The 21,303-nt window shown below is 34.5% G+C and overlaps 2 protein-coding genes across 5 annotated transcripts in view; one reads left to right on the top strand and one right to left on the bottom strand.

The window, feature by feature from the left end:
* Positions 1 to 360: 360 nt before the first annotated feature.
* LOC130639363 (tyrosine-protein phosphatase non-receptor type 9-like) lies at positions 361 to 11,569 on the bottom strand. 2 transcript variants are annotated; one of them, XM_057447069.1, is made up of 13 exons: positions 11,305 to 11,569; positions 9,485 to 9,628; positions 9,219 to 9,308; positions 6,640 to 6,764; positions 5,179 to 5,284; positions 4,807 to 4,917; positions 4,491 to 4,621; positions 3,735 to 4,232; positions 3,128 to 3,218; positions 2,563 to 2,632; positions 2,404 to 2,482; positions 2,021 to 2,171; positions 361 to 1,633 (listed from the first exon to the last, which is right to left on the bottom strand). In XM_057447069.1, the coding sequence occupies exons 1-13, from the start codon at positions 11,356 to 11,358 to the stop codon at positions 995 to 997; spliced, it is 2,289 nt and encodes a 762-aa protein (XP_057303052.1). In that variant the 5' UTR covers positions 11,359 to 11,569; the 3' UTR covers positions 361 to 994. The 2 variants fall into 2 exon arrangements, with proteins under 2 accessions (XP_057303052.1, XP_057303053.1); XM_057447070.1 differs by having other exon boundaries at positions 9,536 to 9,628.
* A 267-nt stretch (positions 11,570 to 11,836) lies between these two features.
* LOC130639332 (transient receptor potential cation channel subfamily M member 7-like) overlaps positions 11,837 to 21,303 on the top strand; it is a 61,203-nt gene continuing 51,736 nt past the window's right edge. For all 3 annotated transcript variants that reach the window (XR_008982369.1, XM_057447067.1, XM_057447068.1), the window contains exon 1: positions 11,837 to 12,039. Coding sequence is in view for 2 of the 3 variants with exons in the window: in XM_057447067.1 (XP_057303050.1) it covers positions 11,965 to 12,039 (75 nt within the window). In the remaining variant the exon portion in view is untranslated. The remainder of the gene's footprint in view (positions 12,040 to 21,303) is intronic.

The following is a 21,303-nucleotide window of genomic DNA, read 5'->3' as shown; positions in this document are numbered from 1 at the left end:
AATATTTTTCTCCTTTTGCTTTATTATGTTGAAAGTAAAATAAGAAACAGGGGATTTATATGCTTTCCTAGACCCGAATGCTTATTAAGAGGCATGACATGCCATCCATACTAAGGCCTTGCAAAATAGGATAATCAAAAAGTTCTATTTTTAAAACAACTTTATCTTTAGGGTGAGCATTTTTTCTGGTTAACTAAAATCACGATTTAAAATGGTTTCAAAGTTTGTTAAATTTTTTAAAATGTTCACTGAAAACATCCGCTTACGCCACTTACCTATCCGGAGGCCCTTTCTCGTGTTTTAATACGTGATTGGGACTGACGTTGCAGAGATGAATAGGTGCAGGAAATAAAAATAACATGCTAAATGATTTGCTACAAAAATAGAATGTGAATTACATGAAAAAATCCGATAAATAAATTCAGCACAAATATTCTCCACGTATATGCTTAAAATTAAAATAATTAAACTAAGAATTCGATACAGGAAAATTCGGAAAACCGGGAATAGGTAAAAATTTGTACAGCAAAATGGATACAAGTACAGGCTGTGTCGTTTAGGTGTATAAAATAGGGTTGGAAAATATGCTTTTCCCTGCATTGTAAATTTACAATGAAAGACAAATAGGTTAGCATAAAAATAGGTACATAAAAATCCACCACTACGTCATATAGCGTCGAGTATAAAAAGAAATGTGCAGAAAGAAGCCGGTCCATAGCTAATTTACAGTAAATACAAAGTTAGTAATAAACATATTAAACCTGAAAAATCTCTTTAACAAATTTTATTCTCCGGTAATAAGCTCTTAGATTTCCTTTTCATCCACGAAACAAAAAAAAGAAAAAGAATCTCGGCGAGGGTGAGTGTAAAATTACTGAAGTTTCAACGAAGGAGAGTGTCTAATTGCTAAAATGTGTCAAAGTGTAAAATTATTGAGACGTAAGCAATCTAAATTAAATTCAATCAAAATAAAAAAACTATGATAAAAATATTCTTAATCACTATCGCTCGAAAGATCGCTTCGAACAAACTCCCGAATGCATCGTTCCAGGTCACTAGTATCCATTCCTTCAGCGCGTCTATCGCGTATAACGCTTTCGATAACACCTGTATAACAAAACTGATACTGGTCGGGCGTTTGAACGCTGAACGCGCGTTGGTCTCGAATTTCCTTGACCGCGTTAAAAATATCCACAGTTTCAATTGCTTTCAGTCTGTCTACACTGTTATTTAGACAACAAAATGTTCCCGTTCTACCAACCCCTGCAGAGCAATGCACAACAACAGGAGGTGGTGATGGCGTGGCATCACTAACACTTGATGGCTGTTCTTGGTCGTTAATATTTTTACTTACATCACTCTCACTCGAAACACGTTGACTAATACCTTCCTCGTCCACAGTGTTCTCGTGACATGCTGTCTCCTGTGCGTCATCAGTGAGATTCATATATTCACCAGAACCCTCCATATTAGGCGCATTGTGTTGTAGTTCGTTTTGAATCTGCACGATACCCTCTTGTTGGTATTGCTCAATTAAATCAATAGCATCCAATATAGGCACGGCGGAGGAGAGCACACCAAAATCCGGCCAACTGGTGAACTGAATGTGACATACTCTACGAGTGATTTGCAACTATGGAAATTAGACAGGTGGTAAATAATTTGGCCTTTCTCTTGCGTCAAAAATCAAGTTACGCGCAAAGTAGTGTCTATATACTTACTCGTCAGAAACTATGACTATAGAATATACCAACATTTTTTGTGGAACTAACACGACATTACGCAAACTGAAGGTCAAATTTTTAAATGTGAATGCCTTGAAAATGTAAAGAATCTTTCCATAAATTAAAAAAAAGACTTACACAACTTTTTGAGCTTTACAACATAAACTAGACATCAGTTATCAGATTCTCTTACTATGCTATAATCCATCACAACAACTTCGGTATTAATATTACACATTGTACGATACAGGCACAATAATGCTTCACATGACGTAAACAAACAGGGGGTTACTTACACTACTATTATGTAACTCCAACAAAGTGGACGTAAAATGCTGCTGGACATCTGATGCAATGTTTGTCACAGTCAAGTGACCATATGTCACTGTTTCATCTTCATATTTGGGCCAGTATTGTCCACATTTAGTACGTCCTCGTTCTTGGCATCTGCGCATAAAATAGAAGCAATGGAAATTAGCAAAAACAAGAGCAGACATTTTTATAAAACTACTACACGTATCACCGGCTACGCCCACTTGGCATGTCATATGGCGTGTCACGCCGACGTAGTAACAGATACGCCAACTAAACTACGACATACAAAAGACTACAAAACTTGCTCATTTAAATCACACTTTAAACAATTCGTTTAAAGGATGTTATTAATTTATTTGCTTACCTAGTAACCATGACGACAACAACCACTTTTTGCTCCCAAATCATCCTCCAAAAGTCAAAAAAAGTTTGTGGCGTGGGACCTAGGGTTCGAACGAACGTTATATTAATAGGGTAAATAGTGGGATGTTTTATTCAATTTTCACAGGTGTACTATTACTACCTTGGGTGCAAATAAACTTCTTTTCTTGATCATATCCATTCACATAGTTCGCGTTGATATAATCTGAAAACTGTAAATAAACTTACATAGAACATACAAATATAGTACACATAGTGTGTACTATATTTGTATGTTCTTTATCTGTGTGTATTATAGTACACACAGATATAGAACACACAGATATTGTACATACAGATATTGTACATACAGATATAGAACATACAGATATAGAACACACAGATATAGAACATACAGATATAGAACATACAGATATAGAACATACAGATATGCTACATACAGATATAGTGCATACAGATATGGAATTGTTATCAGAATAAATCAAGATAATTACTCACCAACTCTTATATTTTGTGTTTTTGTTAAAAAAGTTTTGCATTATTACAAAAAGAGATCTTATCAATTTTTTAAATTTATGTAGGTAATCAATCAACCGACCGACGGACTGACCAACCAATCAAAAAAGTTGGCATACAATTAATCAACGAAACATACATTTACATTAAACTATAAAGCAATGTTACAGAAAAATATACAAGTAGCTTACAGGATCATTGTTGATTGTTTGCAATCTAACACGAGTTTCTTCAAAAGATAAAATATTGTTGTATCGATTTTTTCTTAGATTCACAGTATACCTGCAGTAAAGAAAGAGCAGATGCTTAACCTTTTAAAAAGTCCACTGTTCCTGCAAAATCAACAAAAATTATATTAAATAGTGCAAGCAATTTTCTTTTATCTGGCAGACAAAAGTTAAGCACTTCGAAAAAATGGGAAGAAAATGAAACTTGTTTACGAGTGGGAAATAGCCAAAACCAAAAAAAATAAAAAACCGACAATTTGTAAACTTTTAATAAATGAAATAGCACAATCTGAAATGTTGAAATGATGAAAACAATGTTGAAAGGTATTTAAAAAGAGGGTGGACGTTAGACAGAGTAATACAGGTTAAGTTATCACATTACACCCTTATATAGTCAGATTACAGCCATATATAGTCAGAGCACAGCCTTATATAGTCAGGGTACAGCTTTATATCGTCAGAGTACAGCCTTATATAGCAATGTTGGTGAGCTTGTTAAGGCTTATACGTAAAACTTATACGTAAATTCTTAGGTTAAAAAATAACATGACACTTATAAAAACACACGCACAGTGTCGATTCAAATGTTCCTGTCGGTGGAAGACTCCTCAGTTCCTCATATTCTCTATGTACACCTTTCCGTCCCACTTTGGACATATGCTGCATCAATTGATCAATACTCCTAGAGCGATCATCTGTTAATTGTACTTCTTCTTCTATATTGTCGTCATTAGTAAAATCCACATCTTCATTATTAGATTCATTAGGCAAAGAGGGCACCTTAATTTCATCGCTTTCTATGATTTCCCCAGGTGGTGCTGGCAATGGCTTTCTTGGTGGTTTCAGTGGTGATGTATTTTGTTTGACTGGTTCGCTAGATTCAGTGTCCACCAAGGATGAAAGAGATGGTCTTTTAATGTCACCATTAGGAAGTAACTCATGATTACTCATATCTTCGAATATAACTCTGTTATCTGCTTCTGGCGTTGTCGTGTAAGGACTTTCGTTGGCGTATTTATTAGAGTTGTGTGGACCTTCAGTATGATTTGCTTCATTACTTTTATGTGTTCTATGGATATATACAAATATATGATTTAAGTCTGTAAAAGTTTGTAAAAGTCTGTCTGTTCAAAAACACTGCCTCACAGCTTTATTTAGAACCCTCATCTGAGTAAGTTGATTTACTTCCTGTTTAAAGGTGGACAAAATGCACAATGCAGGAAATATGTAAAACAGGCAAAGATCTAAGGAGAATCCATGGATTTTTCCACGTGTTAACGACTAGTAATGTCATGTCTTTTCAAGCTTTTTAGAAGTTAGGCCATACCTCTGAGAGCTGGTTATACATTGCTGTATCCAGCCTGCATGATCATGATGAACCAAACCACCAAGTTCAACAGGTAAGGATTGTTTCGACAGATACTTCAGCAATTCTGTATTGTTCTTCACCACCTCAACCTGTGCAGAAAGTTTAAATATTTGAAAAAAGACGGGCAATGTATTTGTTTTTAGAAATTATGCATATTTTAATTTTTTTTAGGTTTTGAATATTCAAGTTTTCAACATTTCTAACAAAGAGCAGACACTCTGTAGTAGACTTAAATCAGAAATTTTTATTTCACAAGTACATAAAATTTGTTTACCCGATCTCGTATTTTGTCTTTGAGAAAACTTGACAGAACAGCTAATGATGCTCGGAACCACAACGGTGAAGAAACAATGTACACATGTTTCAGCCGTGCAGGATATCCACCCTGAATACAAACACACACAAATTACGATTAACAGCAACTTTTGATTTTGCCTAAACGTCAGGTCCTGAAATTAGTCCCCAATTGGTTAAGTTTGCTTTACAATTGTTGTTCTATATTTCCCTTACCAATATTGCCCACATTTTTAAAACATTTTTAACCACCAGAATACCACAAATATGTTTATATGGCATAAAACACTCGATTCATATCCACATGTATGTAATTGTTACATATACTTTCCATAATATTTATCCCACATACCTTTAATAGATGTAAAACTTTCATTGCCAGATCAAAATCAAAGTTTTGATACCCAGAAAATGCCATGTCGTATATCAAAGATAAACCTTGTCGTTGTGCATCGGTACTAGAAGAAGAAAAATTATAAAAATTTTGTGTTTACTAAAAACACAAAAAATACGTTACAACTTTGGTTAAAAAACTGTTAGAATCTATAATTAAAGGCTTATTATGAAAAAAGCAAAATTTAAAATTTATTTTCTTGATAAAGTCACATACTTTAATTAAAATTAGGGATCTATATACATATTCTAAATTTATTTTCATACAGAATAAGAACATGTTGGAAATCCTTCTGTGAAAAGCATTAAAAATTTCAGCACTAAAACCAGCTATTCCAGTTTCTTACACATAAAATGTTTAAAACCATGGAATGAATAATTTAAATGAGTTTCATTTTAAACAAAAAAATTGATCCATTCTCAACATCATCATTATTCTTAAATTAACATTCATTCTCCAAGTTAGCATGAGCTGAACAGGGTATACCAAGGACCTTCTTTTATTGCGATGTAGCTGTATAGTTAAATTCTTTTGTATAAAGTTTGTCCTTATTACATCCGTGCCTTTCCCATTTTACCTCTATGCTTTGCTCTCAGGAACTATAAAGTGTGTATACATTCTTACCAAATTTATCCTTTCCCAATCTTTCTAAATGTTTATTACTTCCATGCTTCTTAATTTTATAAACATAAGTAAAAGGAGTAAAAGTGTATACACTTTCATTAACATGACACCCCACATTAAGAAAAACAGTTTTAGTTAATATTAATGATTTGTTTAAGGCCACCCAGGAACTTTTTTTAGTCCTTTGACAAGATATGACGACTTTTGATGATGATAATTTTCAACCTTCTTTGAAAAGTCAACATTTTTATTAAACATTTGAGAAGCTTTAGGAAAGTTTTCATATTTTTCCAATGAGATTCCAAAGAGGTTGGGTAGATTAAAGGAAATTTTAAATGTTTGATGCCAATTATTAAATCTTAAAAATAACAAACGCAACAGGTCAGAGATATAAAATTAAGGAGTTTTGAGAAGATGGTAGACATTTTCTTAGGAAAAATTACGTGTTTAGCATATGAGGAAAAACATAATACAATAAAAGACTTTTTCTTGACAAGTAAATTTTCAGCTTATTTTCAACTTTTCCCCACAATGGCACAGTGCAACAAAGCCTTTTTCAGCCCTTTCCAATTTTTTTTACTCATTTCGGGTCAGGTAAATAGATCATTCTCCTCCAAGTTCCACAATAATTTTATATTTGCAGCACCACAAAAAAATCAATGTAGCATGGTAAAAAAGCCTATGCCTGAAACTCATTAATGTCATTAAACACACAGACAAAAAGGAAGCAAAGCACATCTAAAAATTATCTTCATAAACAAAAACGAATAAAGGGAAAATTTAATAACAACAAACCATTTCATAACATAATCAAGTTGGTACACAAGTGATTTCATGACAGTAATATGATCAACAAGTCTTGGAAAATGCTTCTTAGCGTAGAACAAACATACAGTTGCGCCATTTTCACCTTTACCGCTCTACAAGAGAATACAGAAAATCTTGCTAATGTGGCATAGCTTATTATTTATTATAAATTATGTTATTCACATCGTGCACAATACCACATACAGGGGCGGATCCAAACCCCGTCAAATGGGTCAAAGGACGGGGTTTAAAAATAACAAGTATAGTTTATCTAATTTTCAAATATTTAGTACTAACCAGTAATATTTGGGGCCTGTAATAATGTATTCATTTGAGCGCTCATCAATATAAAAATTAATAATATTGCCGCCGCTGCTGCTGCCGTGTGTATGGTCGCGCGGTGGTGGCGGTGGCGCGCGTGATGGCATCAGCTTCATTTTCGTTGCGAAGACAGGGCGCAAAGATGGCTAGACCTAATCTTTAATGGTGGATAGAAAAATATAGACTTTGTTCTGCAGGTTTTTGACGGAGCAATGAGGTTATTCTTAACTCTTATTGGTCTAGAGTGCCGGGTTTGCAGGAGAAGAACACCGGCAGGATTTGATTGGTCATTACAGAAGTTTTCTTAAGTTGTGATTGGCTAAAAATCAATACCCTGCAAAAGCCAAAATGCTCACGCTAGTCTTCATCTTCATATCTTCCTCAACATCATTGCTCAACATGGCGTTTAGTTCAGTGAGAGAAGATGTTTTGAAATTATTTCAAGACAAAGATTTGCAGAAATTGATTGAAATATTTAACATTTATTCTGAGAAATGGATAAATTCAAATAAAAATGTGTTTTTAAACACAAAACAGCTTTATGCTGTACTTTCTTGTGGAGAAATTGGTGTGAATGAAGATGCTTTGAAATATCTTCCTGCATCAGTTTCTTCCAAGAATTGTGTTGCATTGAGGTAAGATTTTATTTTCTGTAATTTCCATTTCTGATTATTGCTGACCATTTGTTACCATAGTAATTAAGTGTACATCACTATGTCATCACCATGAACTACTTATGGCTAGCTAGCTAGCTACATGTATTCGTGGTTTTTGTTTTGATTATTACTCTTGGAGAACTAGCAACCGTATCTATGGTAGCTAGCTGGCATGTGTGTGTGGAATTAATAATGGTTTTGATTCTTCTCAAAATGTTAAAACTTAGTGTCTTTGATCTGAGGAGTGAATTCTCTTTAATTTCTCTAAGAAATATTTATTTTTCACTGTTTAGGTCCGAATCATCTGGAAATTGCTTGTTTAGCTCCATATCCTTATGTCTGGTAGGTGATAATAGTTTGACGCAACAGTTAAGGCTTCTTGCTTGCATTGAACTTTTTGTCAATTTATACGTCATATATGTCAATTTTATACGTCTGATTTTCTTAGTGTTAATGCCCTTCAATCTGAACTGTCGCTCTGGGAAAAATATTGGGAAGAATATACTGATACTCTCCCTGATAACATATCCTTGGCATTAAAAGCAGTTTCTTTCCCTGGTTTTAAAAATATAAAAATAGCCCTACGTATTCTTGGGACTCTTCCTGTTACTTCCTGTGAGAGTGAAAGGAGTTTCTCTGCATTAAGAAGGTTAAAAGAATACGCACGGAGTACCATGACCAATGATCGTTTAAATGGGTTAGCATTGTTATATATCCATCAAGAAATTATCCCTGACAAAGATAAAGTTATTGATAGATACGCTCCTTCAAATCGTTGGCTTGAATTTTAATTGTTATGTATATTTGTTGCAAAGGTTGGTATTATATTATACTATTGGTATTCTTAAAAAATTAATTTAATAGAAAATATGTTTATCAAAATTATTAAAACACTTATATTAATACTACTTGATACTACTTTAATACTACTTAATACTAGTTGCAGTTGTCAAGTTATCCTGTATTTTTTAAATATAAATATGCCAATGACAGCTAAATTTTTCTCTATTTTTTCCTCATCATTGTATCTTGTTATCTTATTTCTTTACTTCTTTTTTATTTGGCTGTCTATGTCTGGATGACATTTTTTGTTATCCTAGGCATGCTGATGAGCTCTGATATTGAGCGAAACGGCCTATTAACATCTATAAATTATATGAGATAATCTTGTTTCTTTAGTTCATAGGCTTCATATATAACAATAGAAACTCAGCAAGAAAGACAAGCAACCAAACAACATTGTTGAAAAGATGACACGGTAACGATTTTCGTTTTATGCTGTATGAATGACAAATAGCCTTTTTATTTTCCAAATAATTTACAATTTAGATGCGGGAATGTTGTTTTTAGACAATCTAGGATCCTCCAATGTTTAAAAATTTTCTGGATCCTCAGGCCCAACCATGGTGGGCCTTCACGTGTCACTAATATAAGTACATTCTATGCTGAGTACATCAGAAATCCTAGATCCGCCCCTGACATAATGAAATCAACACAGTACAATAAGTGAAAATCTTAAATTTACTGAGACTGCATCATCATCAGTAGTATAAACGGAGAACATACAAACAAGCAGACAAAAAGAGTTACCAAGATTGTAAACTTTCCAGAACGTAGCTCACTGGACAATGGCTCAATGTTTGGATTTAGATTTTCTAGTTCAAATCTTCCACGAAGCATCTAAAAAAAAACAGATCCACCTTGATGTGTAACAACAATCGAGAAATTTTTGATGGCAAAATGGAATGGATGGAAATTTTCAACAGTTAAATAAACCGGTTGCTATTTTCTTTGGGAATCAAAAACTAATATTTTAAAGCAAAGAATAAATACACAAACAAATTCATTTTCATTACCCTATTTGTATGAAACAAACTGATGGCTCTGCCAACATCAAATTTTCTTGCCATTAAAAACTGTATTGCTTCTTTTTCTGACACCAGGATTCCATCGCCAAAGGCATTTTCCAAACTTAGTTGATATACGAATGATTGAACAGCCTGTATGTAATAAAAAAAAATAATGCTAAAAAATTCCAATACTACAGTAGCTATAGTTGCAGATCCCGAGTTATGGGGTTGTCAGCAAAAAAATTAAAAGGCCCTGGATGAGCAAACAAGTGTCATTTTAGCAAAAAAAATTAAATTAATCAATTCACCTTTATAATATCTATGCATTGATAAAGTTTGAATGCGCATCCCTTAACAGTCAGAATTACCGATGACAGAAAATGTCAAAATCTGCTATTACTTAAATATGACATTATAATTAATGCAGCATAATTAAATCTGAAATTCTTTAAATGTGAAAATCTTGAAAACGAAAAGAGGTTTTTAAAAATTTAAAAATACCTGTTAACCAACTTTTTGAGCTCTATAATATCACTCCAACATCATTTTATGTACCTTAGGGTCCCTTTAATGCAGATTATTAAGCTTTCCAAGGCATCAAGCCACCATTTACACAATGTCAATATTTGGACACACTTTATTATTTTCATTACAATTTTTGTAAAATTATTCACATAAGAAATTTAAGAAAATAAAATCATAAACAGGAAGAAATATTTTGTCTTACTGTGTCAAGATGCAACATATTTATTAGCAGTTATCTTAACATGCAGAGTTTAATATGAAAACAAGATTTTTAGACAAATCTATTTTTGTTTAAAAAGATCTGGAGGCATGAAGTCACCATGGGTTATTTTATATAATATTATTTCCACATTTTTAATTTAATATTTACTACATATATTTACTACACTTTTTATTTGATAAGCCTTTAACAAAACTGTTGTACATTGCTGTAGGAGGCAAATTAACCACACTTTTTTGTATTTTCTTAGGGCTAAGGGTGAACACAGCAAAGTCTAAAGTCATGATTAGTAGCATTGCAGCCAAGTGTGACCTTGTAGTTGGAAGGTGGCCTTGAGGAGTTAGCAGGAAAGGGTTTGGTAGTAACTCATGATAACTCAAAAAAGAAAAAAAGTTCTGACGCTATTAAAGGTTTGTGTGAAGGTGATAAATATTGTGCACATGTACATTTAAGCAGTACTGTAGGTCAGTCACAGCAGTCCGTACCTTTTTTGGGAAAGAGAGGTAATATTCACTAAATAATATACTTATCAAAAAAGATGCCATTTTAGTTTTCGAAGCCATAAATCGCATTGCTCAAAATTTCTTTTGGCAAAAAACTGCCAGAATCATCAAACAAGAGGAGCTTCGAAAAACAGGTTCACACTTCCCTTGGTTAACACAGAATTTGGCAAAAAAGCCTTCCCGTTTAGAGCTACAAAAGTGTGGAATAATCTTCCAGACCAAGTGACCTGTAATGGAAGTCTGCTTTCATTTAGCTAGCTAAGACTTCCATCTCTAGCTAAATGTATTTGGCAAATTCTAATGGAGATCACTTTGTAATTTTTGTTTTTAATTCTTTTTTTCTTTCGATTTTATAATTTTTTTTCTTTTTTTTTCCAGTGGCCCCCAGTGGAAACAATCCACTAGCTATGGATTTTGTGATTTTCTGGGCTAGCCACTTTAAATATTTTATTATTATTATTTACAAAACTCTTTTTTTGTTACAATAAAAATTGGAGAAAGAAAAGGAGTTTTGTATATGGAAGTATTTCATTAATCGATAACATAGATAAATCGTTCTGTATGAATCTAAAACATACCTCTCTTTCTGCTTCATTGAGGGAAACTTCTCTATCACTCTCTGTGTCCGCCATGTTGTTTTAACTCGCTGGTAATAAACCTCCGGACACCGGATGAACGATCAATAAAATAAAAAGTGAAAAAACGTTATAATTATTAGGCGTTGGCATTCATATATCATTTAAATGGGTTAATTAAAATTTTTAAGTCGAAACAGAAATCTGAAACATTAAAAAACACATAAACCCGTAGCTGCACACTCTCCTTCCTTTATCCTAATATTTACTTTAGTCGGTAATCGGCCTTATGGCCTGGAATTTTGATGTCGTTAGCTACATGCTTTTTTCACATGCGCATATCATGTCGCGTGTAGGGGAAGCGTAGCAGCGTAACATTTTTTCATGATCTAAAGATAATTTTAACATTATTTATTTGTGCAATTAGTATTAATTTGTTTGTTCTTATTGTTTTTGTCATTGTCATTGTCCGTTGCCCTTTTTTTCGTTTAAAATGCTAGCTATAGCTAGCTCGTTTTTGTCATTCTTAACCTTTATAGTTATTTTTTTCTCATTTTAGCTATAACTAAGCTAGCTATGGATGCAAAATATATTATATATATATTATGTTAACAAGACTTTATGTGACTATTAATGTGTTGATGAAATCTTTCTTCACTTCCAATGCATTCAAAATACGAAGAAAGATTACCCATAGCCAGCCATAATGACATTGACTTAGAAGATCATCATGATGGGGTAAGTTATATAACTGACTGGGGGGAATTAATTTTTAAGAGGAAAAATATATACTGTTGTTTTAGCACCATATTTTATTTGTAAAAGTACACAAGCTTGCATAAGCAAGTAGGGGTGATCACAAAATAACTTTTGTGACGCTTTACAGATGTTCTCATGAAAAAGACCTTCCATATCCTAACACGTTTTTAGCAAAAATGTGAATTTATTTTTCAAAAAATATTAGCAATAGTTTTACTGTTAATTAAAAGTATATATTGTCTGATAAAAAAATTAAATAGAATATTAGCCTAAGTCGCACAGAATTAATTATTTAATCTAGTTCAATTAATTAATGTGTTAAATTAATTAATCTGTAGTGGGATCATGGGAGTTTTTCAAATAATTAATCTTTACCTGGTGAATCCATGTAATGAATAAAAAAGATTCACCTTATATGATAATACGGAGCTTCCGTGTGTCTGTAACAGGCAAAGTGGATGTGTTTATTTTCTTTGATGGTATTGAAAAAGTTATCTCTCAAATGTTAAATATTCTGACGTCATAGCGAGCCGTTAAAAACGCTACTTTAACGTCAATATCTTATATTAAATTAATGAAGCCATTACAGTGCATTTAAAACTTTGAGGCCAAATAACTTATAAATGACGTGGCGAAGTCAGTCATTTTGTGGGTGATTAGGGACCACATGGGAACAATTTGGGTAAGTTTCCCAAATCTGGGACCCCGAATCCGATTCGTAACCGATGGGTTAATGACCCGTTCTAAAACAAAAGTACATCTTCCTATGCATTTTCTTGATCAGAGTTTTAGGATCTATTCGATAAAGGCAATGGGTATACAAATTTAAAAAGAAATAATTTTCGTATTTTAGCAGGTCTTTGCTGACATCAGCAACATTTCTAGACCTTTATATCTCCTTAGCTGTTCAACAAAAGCACATGATTCTATACATTATTTTGATCAGGGTTTCTAGCTCTACACAATAGATGCAACAGATAAATAAATTTCCAAAAAAAGATTTTTTGTATCTGTACTGCTGACGCCAGCAAAACATCTAAAACAAGCCACTTTTCCATTGTCCTTTTGCAGAGATGGATTTTTCCATGGGCTTTATTGACTAGTTACATGAAGTAATTAATTTTCTATTGAATTTGCACTTGGCCACCATAACGAGGTTAACACACTCTGAGCATCGATTTATTTCAACGTAAACAGCAGTTAAAAATATTATTTCTGTTTGTTCTTCTGTTTCTGCTTCTCCCACCTGTATGAACATTAATAACTCTGTTGTAAATGATCCAGTGACAATTGCTAATTCTTTTAATGCTTACTTTGCTTCAATTGCAGATAACATCAGAATGAATATCCCATTCACTAGAAAACATTTCTCCTCTTTTCTGAAAAATTCTACTACTAATTCGATGTTTCTTTCACCAACTGATGATTTAGAAGTTCTGAATTGCATTTCTTACATTGACCCTGTTAAATCTTCTGGGCCATTCAGTATTCCTGCCGATGTTTTAACTCTTGTTTAATCTAAATTATCTATACCACTTTCAAAACTTATTAATTTGTCTTTCACAACTGGTATTTTTCCTACAAACCTAAAAACTGCCAAGACCATCCCTATTTATAAAAAAATGATCCAAATTAGAATTAACAAATTACCGACCTATATCTTTACTGGGTATGGTTTTCTCGAAGCAAACAACGCCCTCTACAAGCATCAATTTGGCTTTAGGAAAAATTACTCGACTTCTCAAACTCTTCTGAACATCTCTCAAAAAATTATGCATGCTCTTGATAAAGGAAATTATGCATGTGGAGTGTTCATTGATCTTCAAAAGGCTTTTGATACGGTTGATCATGAAATTTTACTTAAAAAGCTTTTTCACTATGGAATTAGTGGTACTCCACTCTCACTATTTAAATCTTATTTAACAGGACGTCAACAGTTTGTATCCATCAATGGAAATATATCAACTAGTAATCTTATCAGGCATGGTGTCCCTCAGGGCTCTGTTTTAGGACCTCTTTTATTTTTAATTTATTCTAACGACCTGCATTGTTCAAATAATTTTTCTTTGGTGCATCACTTTGCTGATGACACCAATCTCTTAAACTTCAGTAAATCTTTGAAACAACTGGCCAAACAAATGAATTTTGACCTCAAGCTTCTTTGCCATTGGCTCAATGCCAATAAAATTTCTCTTAATGCTAGTAAGGCTGAGTACATTGTTTTTAAACATGCACGGAAACCTCTTAATTACGATTTTAGGCTTTTTATCAATGGTAAAAGGCTTATACCTAGTAATTGTATTAAATATCTTGGTGTTCTATTAGATTCTGATTTAAGCTGGAAGTCTCAGATCAATGAGACTGTTGCTAAACTTCGTCACTTTGTGCCTTTAAATATTCTTATTCTAGTTTACTATGCCATTTTTCATTCACACTTGCAATATTGTAATCAAATTTGGGGTCAGCCAAACAGTCTTAATGTTAATCATATTACTGTTTTGCAAAATTTTGATATTCGACTCATGTCTTTTGAAGAGCATCATCCAGTCACCTGTATAGTAATCTTGAGCTCCTCAAATTCTCTGATATTGTCCAATGTCACAATATATTCTATTTTTACATAAACTATTTCATGAAAAATTGCCTGCTTCTATCCTTAATACATTTGCGGTTGATTTCACATTCATGCTCAAGGCACTCAGGCAGAGAAGATTGGTTTGATCAATCTCCCTACCTTTAATACGATTTCTTTTGGTAAAAACTCAATTAGATTTAATGCCATTAATTCCTGGAATAAATTGCGGTCTTTAAGGACTAGAAAATTTTTTTCCCTTGATTTCTTTAATCTTAAAAGTGATCTGAAAAAGAACTTTGTTTCCTCTTACTAACTTTCCTGAATTTTCAGACATGACCATTTGTTTCCTGCATGGTTGTTTATCATTTGACCCACTATTATGTGTGTGTTGTTTTGTGTGTCTTGTGTTGTTTACTGTAATTGTCCAAGTGTGGCCATACCTTTTGCCTTAGCTTAATGCTATTAGGTATGGTCTCCCTTCAATAGCATTATATATTTTAATTTTGTCACCCTGACTAATTATTATATTTATTTTCTTTTTCTTTATGTTTATTTTAATTTTAATTGTATATAACTGCTATTGATAAATAAAACTTCTATCTATCCATCTATCTATCATCTGAAGATAAAGATGGAGAAGAAAAACAATAGAAACTGGAGCCTAGAAGAAAGGAATCAGGTTTTGTTCGATTCCTGTAGACCCTGCAACGAATTTCATGGTCACTTTAGAGAAAAAATCAAAAGTAGAAGGCAGAAATAGAGACGGCATTTGATGAAGAGGCCTTCAAGTTGTCTAAAATTCCAGAGACAAAAGGAAAGAAGTTAAAAGTCAAAAAACTTCAGGTAAAATATAATAATATAAAACAACAGTGGCGCAAACTAAAAGATAAAAAAAAGAATGCATCTGGACAAGGAGCTTGTGACAACCCAGAGTGGTTCAAAATCGTCAACCCTGTCTTAGCTAACACAAATCAGGGTTTTGATGCAATATGCTATAAGCCAGGCGGCACTTATTGCAACAAAATGTTTTCTCCTGATGCTGCATGTGAAAAAATAAATCTGATGTAGATCAGGAGAACTTTTCTAAGGGGTCTTAAGTGGAAGCAGGACCAGTAATTTGTACAACGATGGTTGCCAAACCCCATGAAAGACGAAAATTTTTGGGGGTGAACAAGCTGCCAGAAGTAAACGCAAAGCGTTTGAAAGTGGAAGAAAGAGATCAAAAATCAATGTTTGACTTTCGATGTGAGAAGGCTGAAAAAAATAGACAGCATGAAAAAGAAATCATGCAACTTCATTTAAGAATGATGATCCTACAACAACAACAATACCATAATTTAAATAACTACAACATGAATAGTACCATAACCCCTATGCCAAAATACACAAACAAAAGTGCAAACTTTTGTTATCAAAAATGTACTGACTTTTGTTATGAAAAAGAAGAAATAGTTAGCTGAAGTCACACAGATTAATCATTTTCAGATTCAATCTAACCTGTGTACTGAATTCACTATAATTACCCAGATTCATCAGATTAAGATTAATTAATTAATCAGACTCATTAATTAATTTGGTCATGTGACTTCGGCTATTGATAATGATTTATTAAATCTAATGTAAAAGGTACAATTTAGCCTTGAAGAAATAAATTCCATTCATTTGAGGCTGCTAAAAACTCAGACTTATGATTGGACGATTTTTATTTTCCTTGTGTCCGTAGTACAATTTTACCAGGCTTCATTTTGTTGGATCTGTTGAGATTAATTTTTTAAATTCTTTTTTTTTTTTTACCTAAGTCAAAAGAAAATAGTATTAGGCTAACTTACATTGATTGCCCATTCTTATTTGTTAACTGCCTAGATGTTATGGTTGAGGAATTTAGACAAACCTATAAATTAATTAAATAAGATTAGTGAAGCCATTACATAGCACTTTTAAGTTTAAAAGTAGTGTCTCCTACAAAACAACAACTTTTATATTAAGTAATTACACAAATTTAGAAACTGCATGTTAAATTGAAATATAACACTTACAGTTAGTTTGATCCTGTCCAACTGCTGATATAAACTCAGCGTCCCATGCAGCTGTATTAGTTAGATAACTATTAATGAGAAGATACAACTATCAATCTCCCCTCTTTCTTTATTTGTGTCAACTCCATTGGTTGGTCATCTTCTTTATCATCTGCAATTATTCACTTGCAACATAAACTTGATATATATCGGTAAACCATGGTCGAAGGAGAAATGTAACATTCTGGATCGAACCAATGAAATACTTTCTAGAACTGGACGTTTATCTATGTACAGTGGGGTCAGCAACATAATTATCTCCTAATCTTTGTGAACAAAATAAAAAAAAAAAAAACAGAAATCCAAAATGTTTGTCTATATACAGTAGGGTCAACAGCACATCCCCTTCAAGCTGGAATGGTGTGTGGAAGCTGGCCATTCTCAATAGCTTGTTTCAGTAGCTTCCAAGATGCTCCACGTTTGGTGAGTGCATCACTGATTTGCATTGAACCTTCTATCCATGTGACTTTAATGTCACCTTCTTCAACCATTTCTCTCAAGGCACAGATTTCTAGTCTCAGACGTTTGTTTGATGGTTGCTATGTTGAACCAAGTGCTTCGTATAATGAGCGACTGTCGGTTACAGCATAGACTTGAAGCTGTTGATGTTCTAATAACAGATTACTGACCATGTTAGAAACGAAGAATGCCAATTCGCACCCGTCACACATTGCTAATGTTTCAGCAGCCAATGCTGACCTTACAACACGTTTGAGTCGACTAGAATTCCACGCTAGTGTGCAACATTGCTGGAACTTATCACATAGAAGAACTATCTGGCCACCTTGACTTCCAGCATTTGGTAAACTATTGAAGCTGCCATCTGCATAGACTTGGATGGATTGAATTAAAATCAAGGCAGGGAAATGTCATGAATGATGGATTATTTTGGACTTTAGTGATGACTTTGTTAGCATCAATGTGAATAAAATAACATCTGTGAATGTAGCTTCCTTGATTCTCCCAGACAAGTAGGAGACTTCAAAACTGATTTCAGGTTTGGACATGCATGATAGCCAGTTCAATTGACCAATGATGGATCTCAGTTCTCCTCTAACATTTTCATTAACAGGTGTATGTTTCTCCATTTTTGGTGGTAGTTCGATCTTTTTATTGAGGATGCAAAATTGTTTTGAGAGAGCGTTATAGAAAAGTCTTTATGTTGTTTCAGTTCAATTCCCAAATATTTAAATGCTGTGTGATGTTCAGTACTAAACTTCAATACTTGTCCCAATGGCTGGATAACCTGTATACGAAAGGTTTTTGTGCCACTCCACATAATGTCATCTACATGACAAACAAGGATTCCATGCAACGCATCACCAACACGCCAATAGAACAATCCATTGTCAAATGGACTAGGGGTAACACCTAATTTGATCAATTCTTGTCGGAGTCGCAGGTAAAACTGGCGAGGAGCATCTGCAAGACCATAAACACACTTCATGAGTTTCCATAATTTATCAGTATTGGCTTCTTTAGGTGGTTTTATGAATACTGTACGTTCTATGGCATACCCTTGAAGAAAGGCTGTTTTATGTCTAGAGAATGGAGTGACCATTTCATTGACGCTGTGATGGAAAAACAAAGTCGAACACTCTCTCTTGAGCAGGTGGGACTATCTGTCCGATAGTCTTGGGATTCTTGAAAGCCTTTTGCAACTAGTCTGGCTTTTGTTGATGATTTGTTGTCAATAACTTTAGGAGTGATTACCCAACGTACATTCATAAAATTTTGACCTTCATCTATGACTGAGACTTCCACGACTGAAGCTCCCGTTGTTTGACAAGTTCTATGTTAGTGTCAACTTGGGCAATGAGGATTTCTGATTGTAATACCTCTTGATCCTTATTGCTTTTGTTAGTATGATGCCACGTTGTTACGTCACTACTGAAATCAACTGATTGAAATTCACCTCCGGGTGACTTAACATTCCATGAATACTTCCATTTTCCTGTCGATTTTCCTGATCTGCTATGTAGGGTTCCCTTTTTGCATCTATCGTCATTTTTGAGTTGATACTCCACGGTGTCGTTTTTACGCAAAAAATCTAGATTAGGACATTTCTGGTTGTCAGGTGATGCTTGTTGGACATCAAGAGATTGTTGTTGTTCAAAATCTGTGTCTAATGTTCTTGTGTTTGTTGCTGCTGAAGACATGTAGCGATGTGGTCTATGCGTGTTTCTGAATCTTGGAGCAGTTGCATGTGGTGTAGGAGGGGGTGTTGGTGCAATCGTTGGTGGAGTAATGTAAACATGATGTGGTTGTTCATCAGAATCACTGTCGTCTTCGAGTGCTTGACTCTGTTTTTCTGGAGTACTTGGTTAACCATATGTGACAGCATCTTTTTCTGTTGATATATGATTTGACTCATCTTGATCACAGATTGTAGAATCATTGTTTCGCACAGGGGAATTTCGAGCTGGTCGTATGCGGCAAGGGTGTACTCTGATGTAATAGCCACCATGTTTGAGCAATGTTTGCTGTCCATCTTTCCCTAAAACTGTAGCTGGCCTCTCCATTTTGTTTCGTTGTTCCTCTTGTAGTAAACAATATCTCCAGTGATAATAACAACATCACTGTAGGTACGAGTATTGCTTGAAAGGGCACGGCGAAGTTGTTATGATCTTTCATGGTGCATAAAAGCCTCTCTAGCGGCATGCAGAGCATTTAAATTCTGGCGAAGTATAACACTCGTTGGTATATCTGCAGTCAATGCTGGCAATTCATTATTCATAGCACTAGGGAGGCGTGGATTGCCTCCAATTGCCAGTTGATATGGACTGAAACCATGGCAATTGGTGAGGGAATTCTTGGCATTGACACACCAAGATAGAGCGATATCGAAATCACAGTTGGTATCTTCCAGAACTTTGTCCAGCATGGCGGATATAATTTGGTTGTGACGCTCAACAAGGCCATTGGACCAAGGAGATTCAGCTCCAGTTGTTCTCACTTTGATGTTCATTTGTTCACACATTTCCAGAAAGAATTCATTGATAAATTCACCACCATTATCAGATAGGAACTTATCTGTAGTGCCATAAACACTGATCCAGTTGGAGAATATTCCTTTTATGACGTGCTCAGGACGTTTGGAAGGGATTCTTACACAGGCGGAAAGACGTGTAGCATGGTCGATCATATGTAGCAGTATCTTTTGACGATAGAATTTCAGATCCATGGCAACAGTGTCTAGAAATTTGTTGGCTGATGGTAAACCAACAACAGGTCTGAGTGCAGCTCTGCCATACTGTTGACATGTTTGGCAATTTTTCGCAACAGCATGCAGCTCTTGCTCCAGCTCTTTATCATGTGCCCAGGGGTCGCCAGCAGATTTTACCAACTTGATGAGTTTGTGAACTGGTGCATGCGCAAACTGACGGTGCATCTTCAGTGCTTGGTTATGCTTTGATGTTGCTTCCTGAACAGATAAGACAATGTTTGGTTTGCATTTTGTATCAACCATGGACAAGAGTTGAGTTTGTCTGGTGAGTTGAACTGTATAGTGACCACTCTTCGTCACATTGAGGTTCACAACAGTGTTAAATACTGAGGCAGTATCATCTTTGAAGTCAATGGACATGTTTGCTTTTTTCATAGCTTCTCGAGAAAGGAGTAGTGGAATGTCTTCTTCAACAATGTCAGTGGAAATACCTATTTCACGGAAACCAAGAAAGGCAGGTATGGTGGCTGTCTGGGTAGATGTAACCTCATTTCCATCTCCAAAGCGATAGACGTTGGAAACAGGTGATGTTTTAACCTTTTTAATGTCAGTTTCGGAAAGGCTTTTGATGAAAGTGTTATACCAACTACGGCCACAAACTGTTTTCGTAGCACCACTGTCAAGAACAGCAGCATTCCAAGATTCTGCCACCAGTCCAGGAAGATGTTTTGAGTGGTCATAATCACTTTGAAATAATATAATCTTGTGATAAATGTCATGTTCCTCAACTTGATATAGGCTCGGATCATCTTCTTGCTCCTGGAGGTAAACATATCTGTGAGGAAGAGGTTGATTTCGTGGACGCATGGAACGCTGATTATTGTTTTAGTGTTTTTTATCGGGGCAATCTGCAGCCCAATGATAAATTGATTCGCAAATTCTGCAACGACTGACTTGCCCAGTGCGTGATGGTGGATTTTTGGAACTTGCCACAGAAGAGTTCTTTTCATCGGTTGTTGGTTGGTTTGTGTTCGTCTGTGAGGATAGCGTTGATAATCTTCATTACTATGTCTGCCAGCAAAGTATGTTGGATAACATTCGTCATTGTCAATGTTTTCATAAGTGACTTCATTAATTTCATGGACTTGTAATGAATTAGAAGCTTGTGATAAGCTTTCTTTGTCTGGAAAAATTTTCTTAAGTTGGGCTTTCATGTTGGTCAATGTAAGCTCTGTAACGGTACCTTTGGCCAACTTTTCATCTTGCTTTGAGAGATTTGCTGATTTTAAGAGCTTGTAAGCAAGGAGATCTTCGGATATAGTGGTACCATGGCTCTGCAGTTTGAAATACAACTTTTTAAACTGGTGAATGTGTTCTTGAATGGAAGTTTCAGATGTCCGCTTGTAAGTGTCAAACTTATCCAGAGC

The sequence above is a fragment of the Hydractinia symbiolongicarpus genome, chromosome 1 (assembly GCF_029227915.1).
Source record: "Hydractinia symbiolongicarpus strain clone_291-10 chromosome 1, HSymV2.1, whole genome shotgun sequence".
In the NCBI taxonomy this organism is placed as follows: Eukaryota; Metazoa; Cnidaria; class Hydrozoa; order Anthoathecata; family Hydractiniidae; genus Hydractinia; species Hydractinia symbiolongicarpus.
This window is presented reverse-complemented; position numbering and strand designations above follow the sequence as displayed.

Coding starts and splice junctions, on each gene's coding strand:
- LOC130639363 (XM_057447069.1), bottom strand. CDS start 11,358: ATGGCGGACACAGAGAGTGATAGAGAAGTTTCCCTCAATGAAGCAGAA. Junction 4,233..4,490: donor TGTATAACCAGCTCTCAGAG/GTATGGCCTAAC, acceptor ATATATCCATAG/AACACATAAAAGTAATGAAG. Junction 3,219..3,734: donor GGAACATTTGAATCGACACT/GTGCGTGTGTTT, acceptor TCTTTACTGCAG/GTATACTGTGAATCTAAGAA.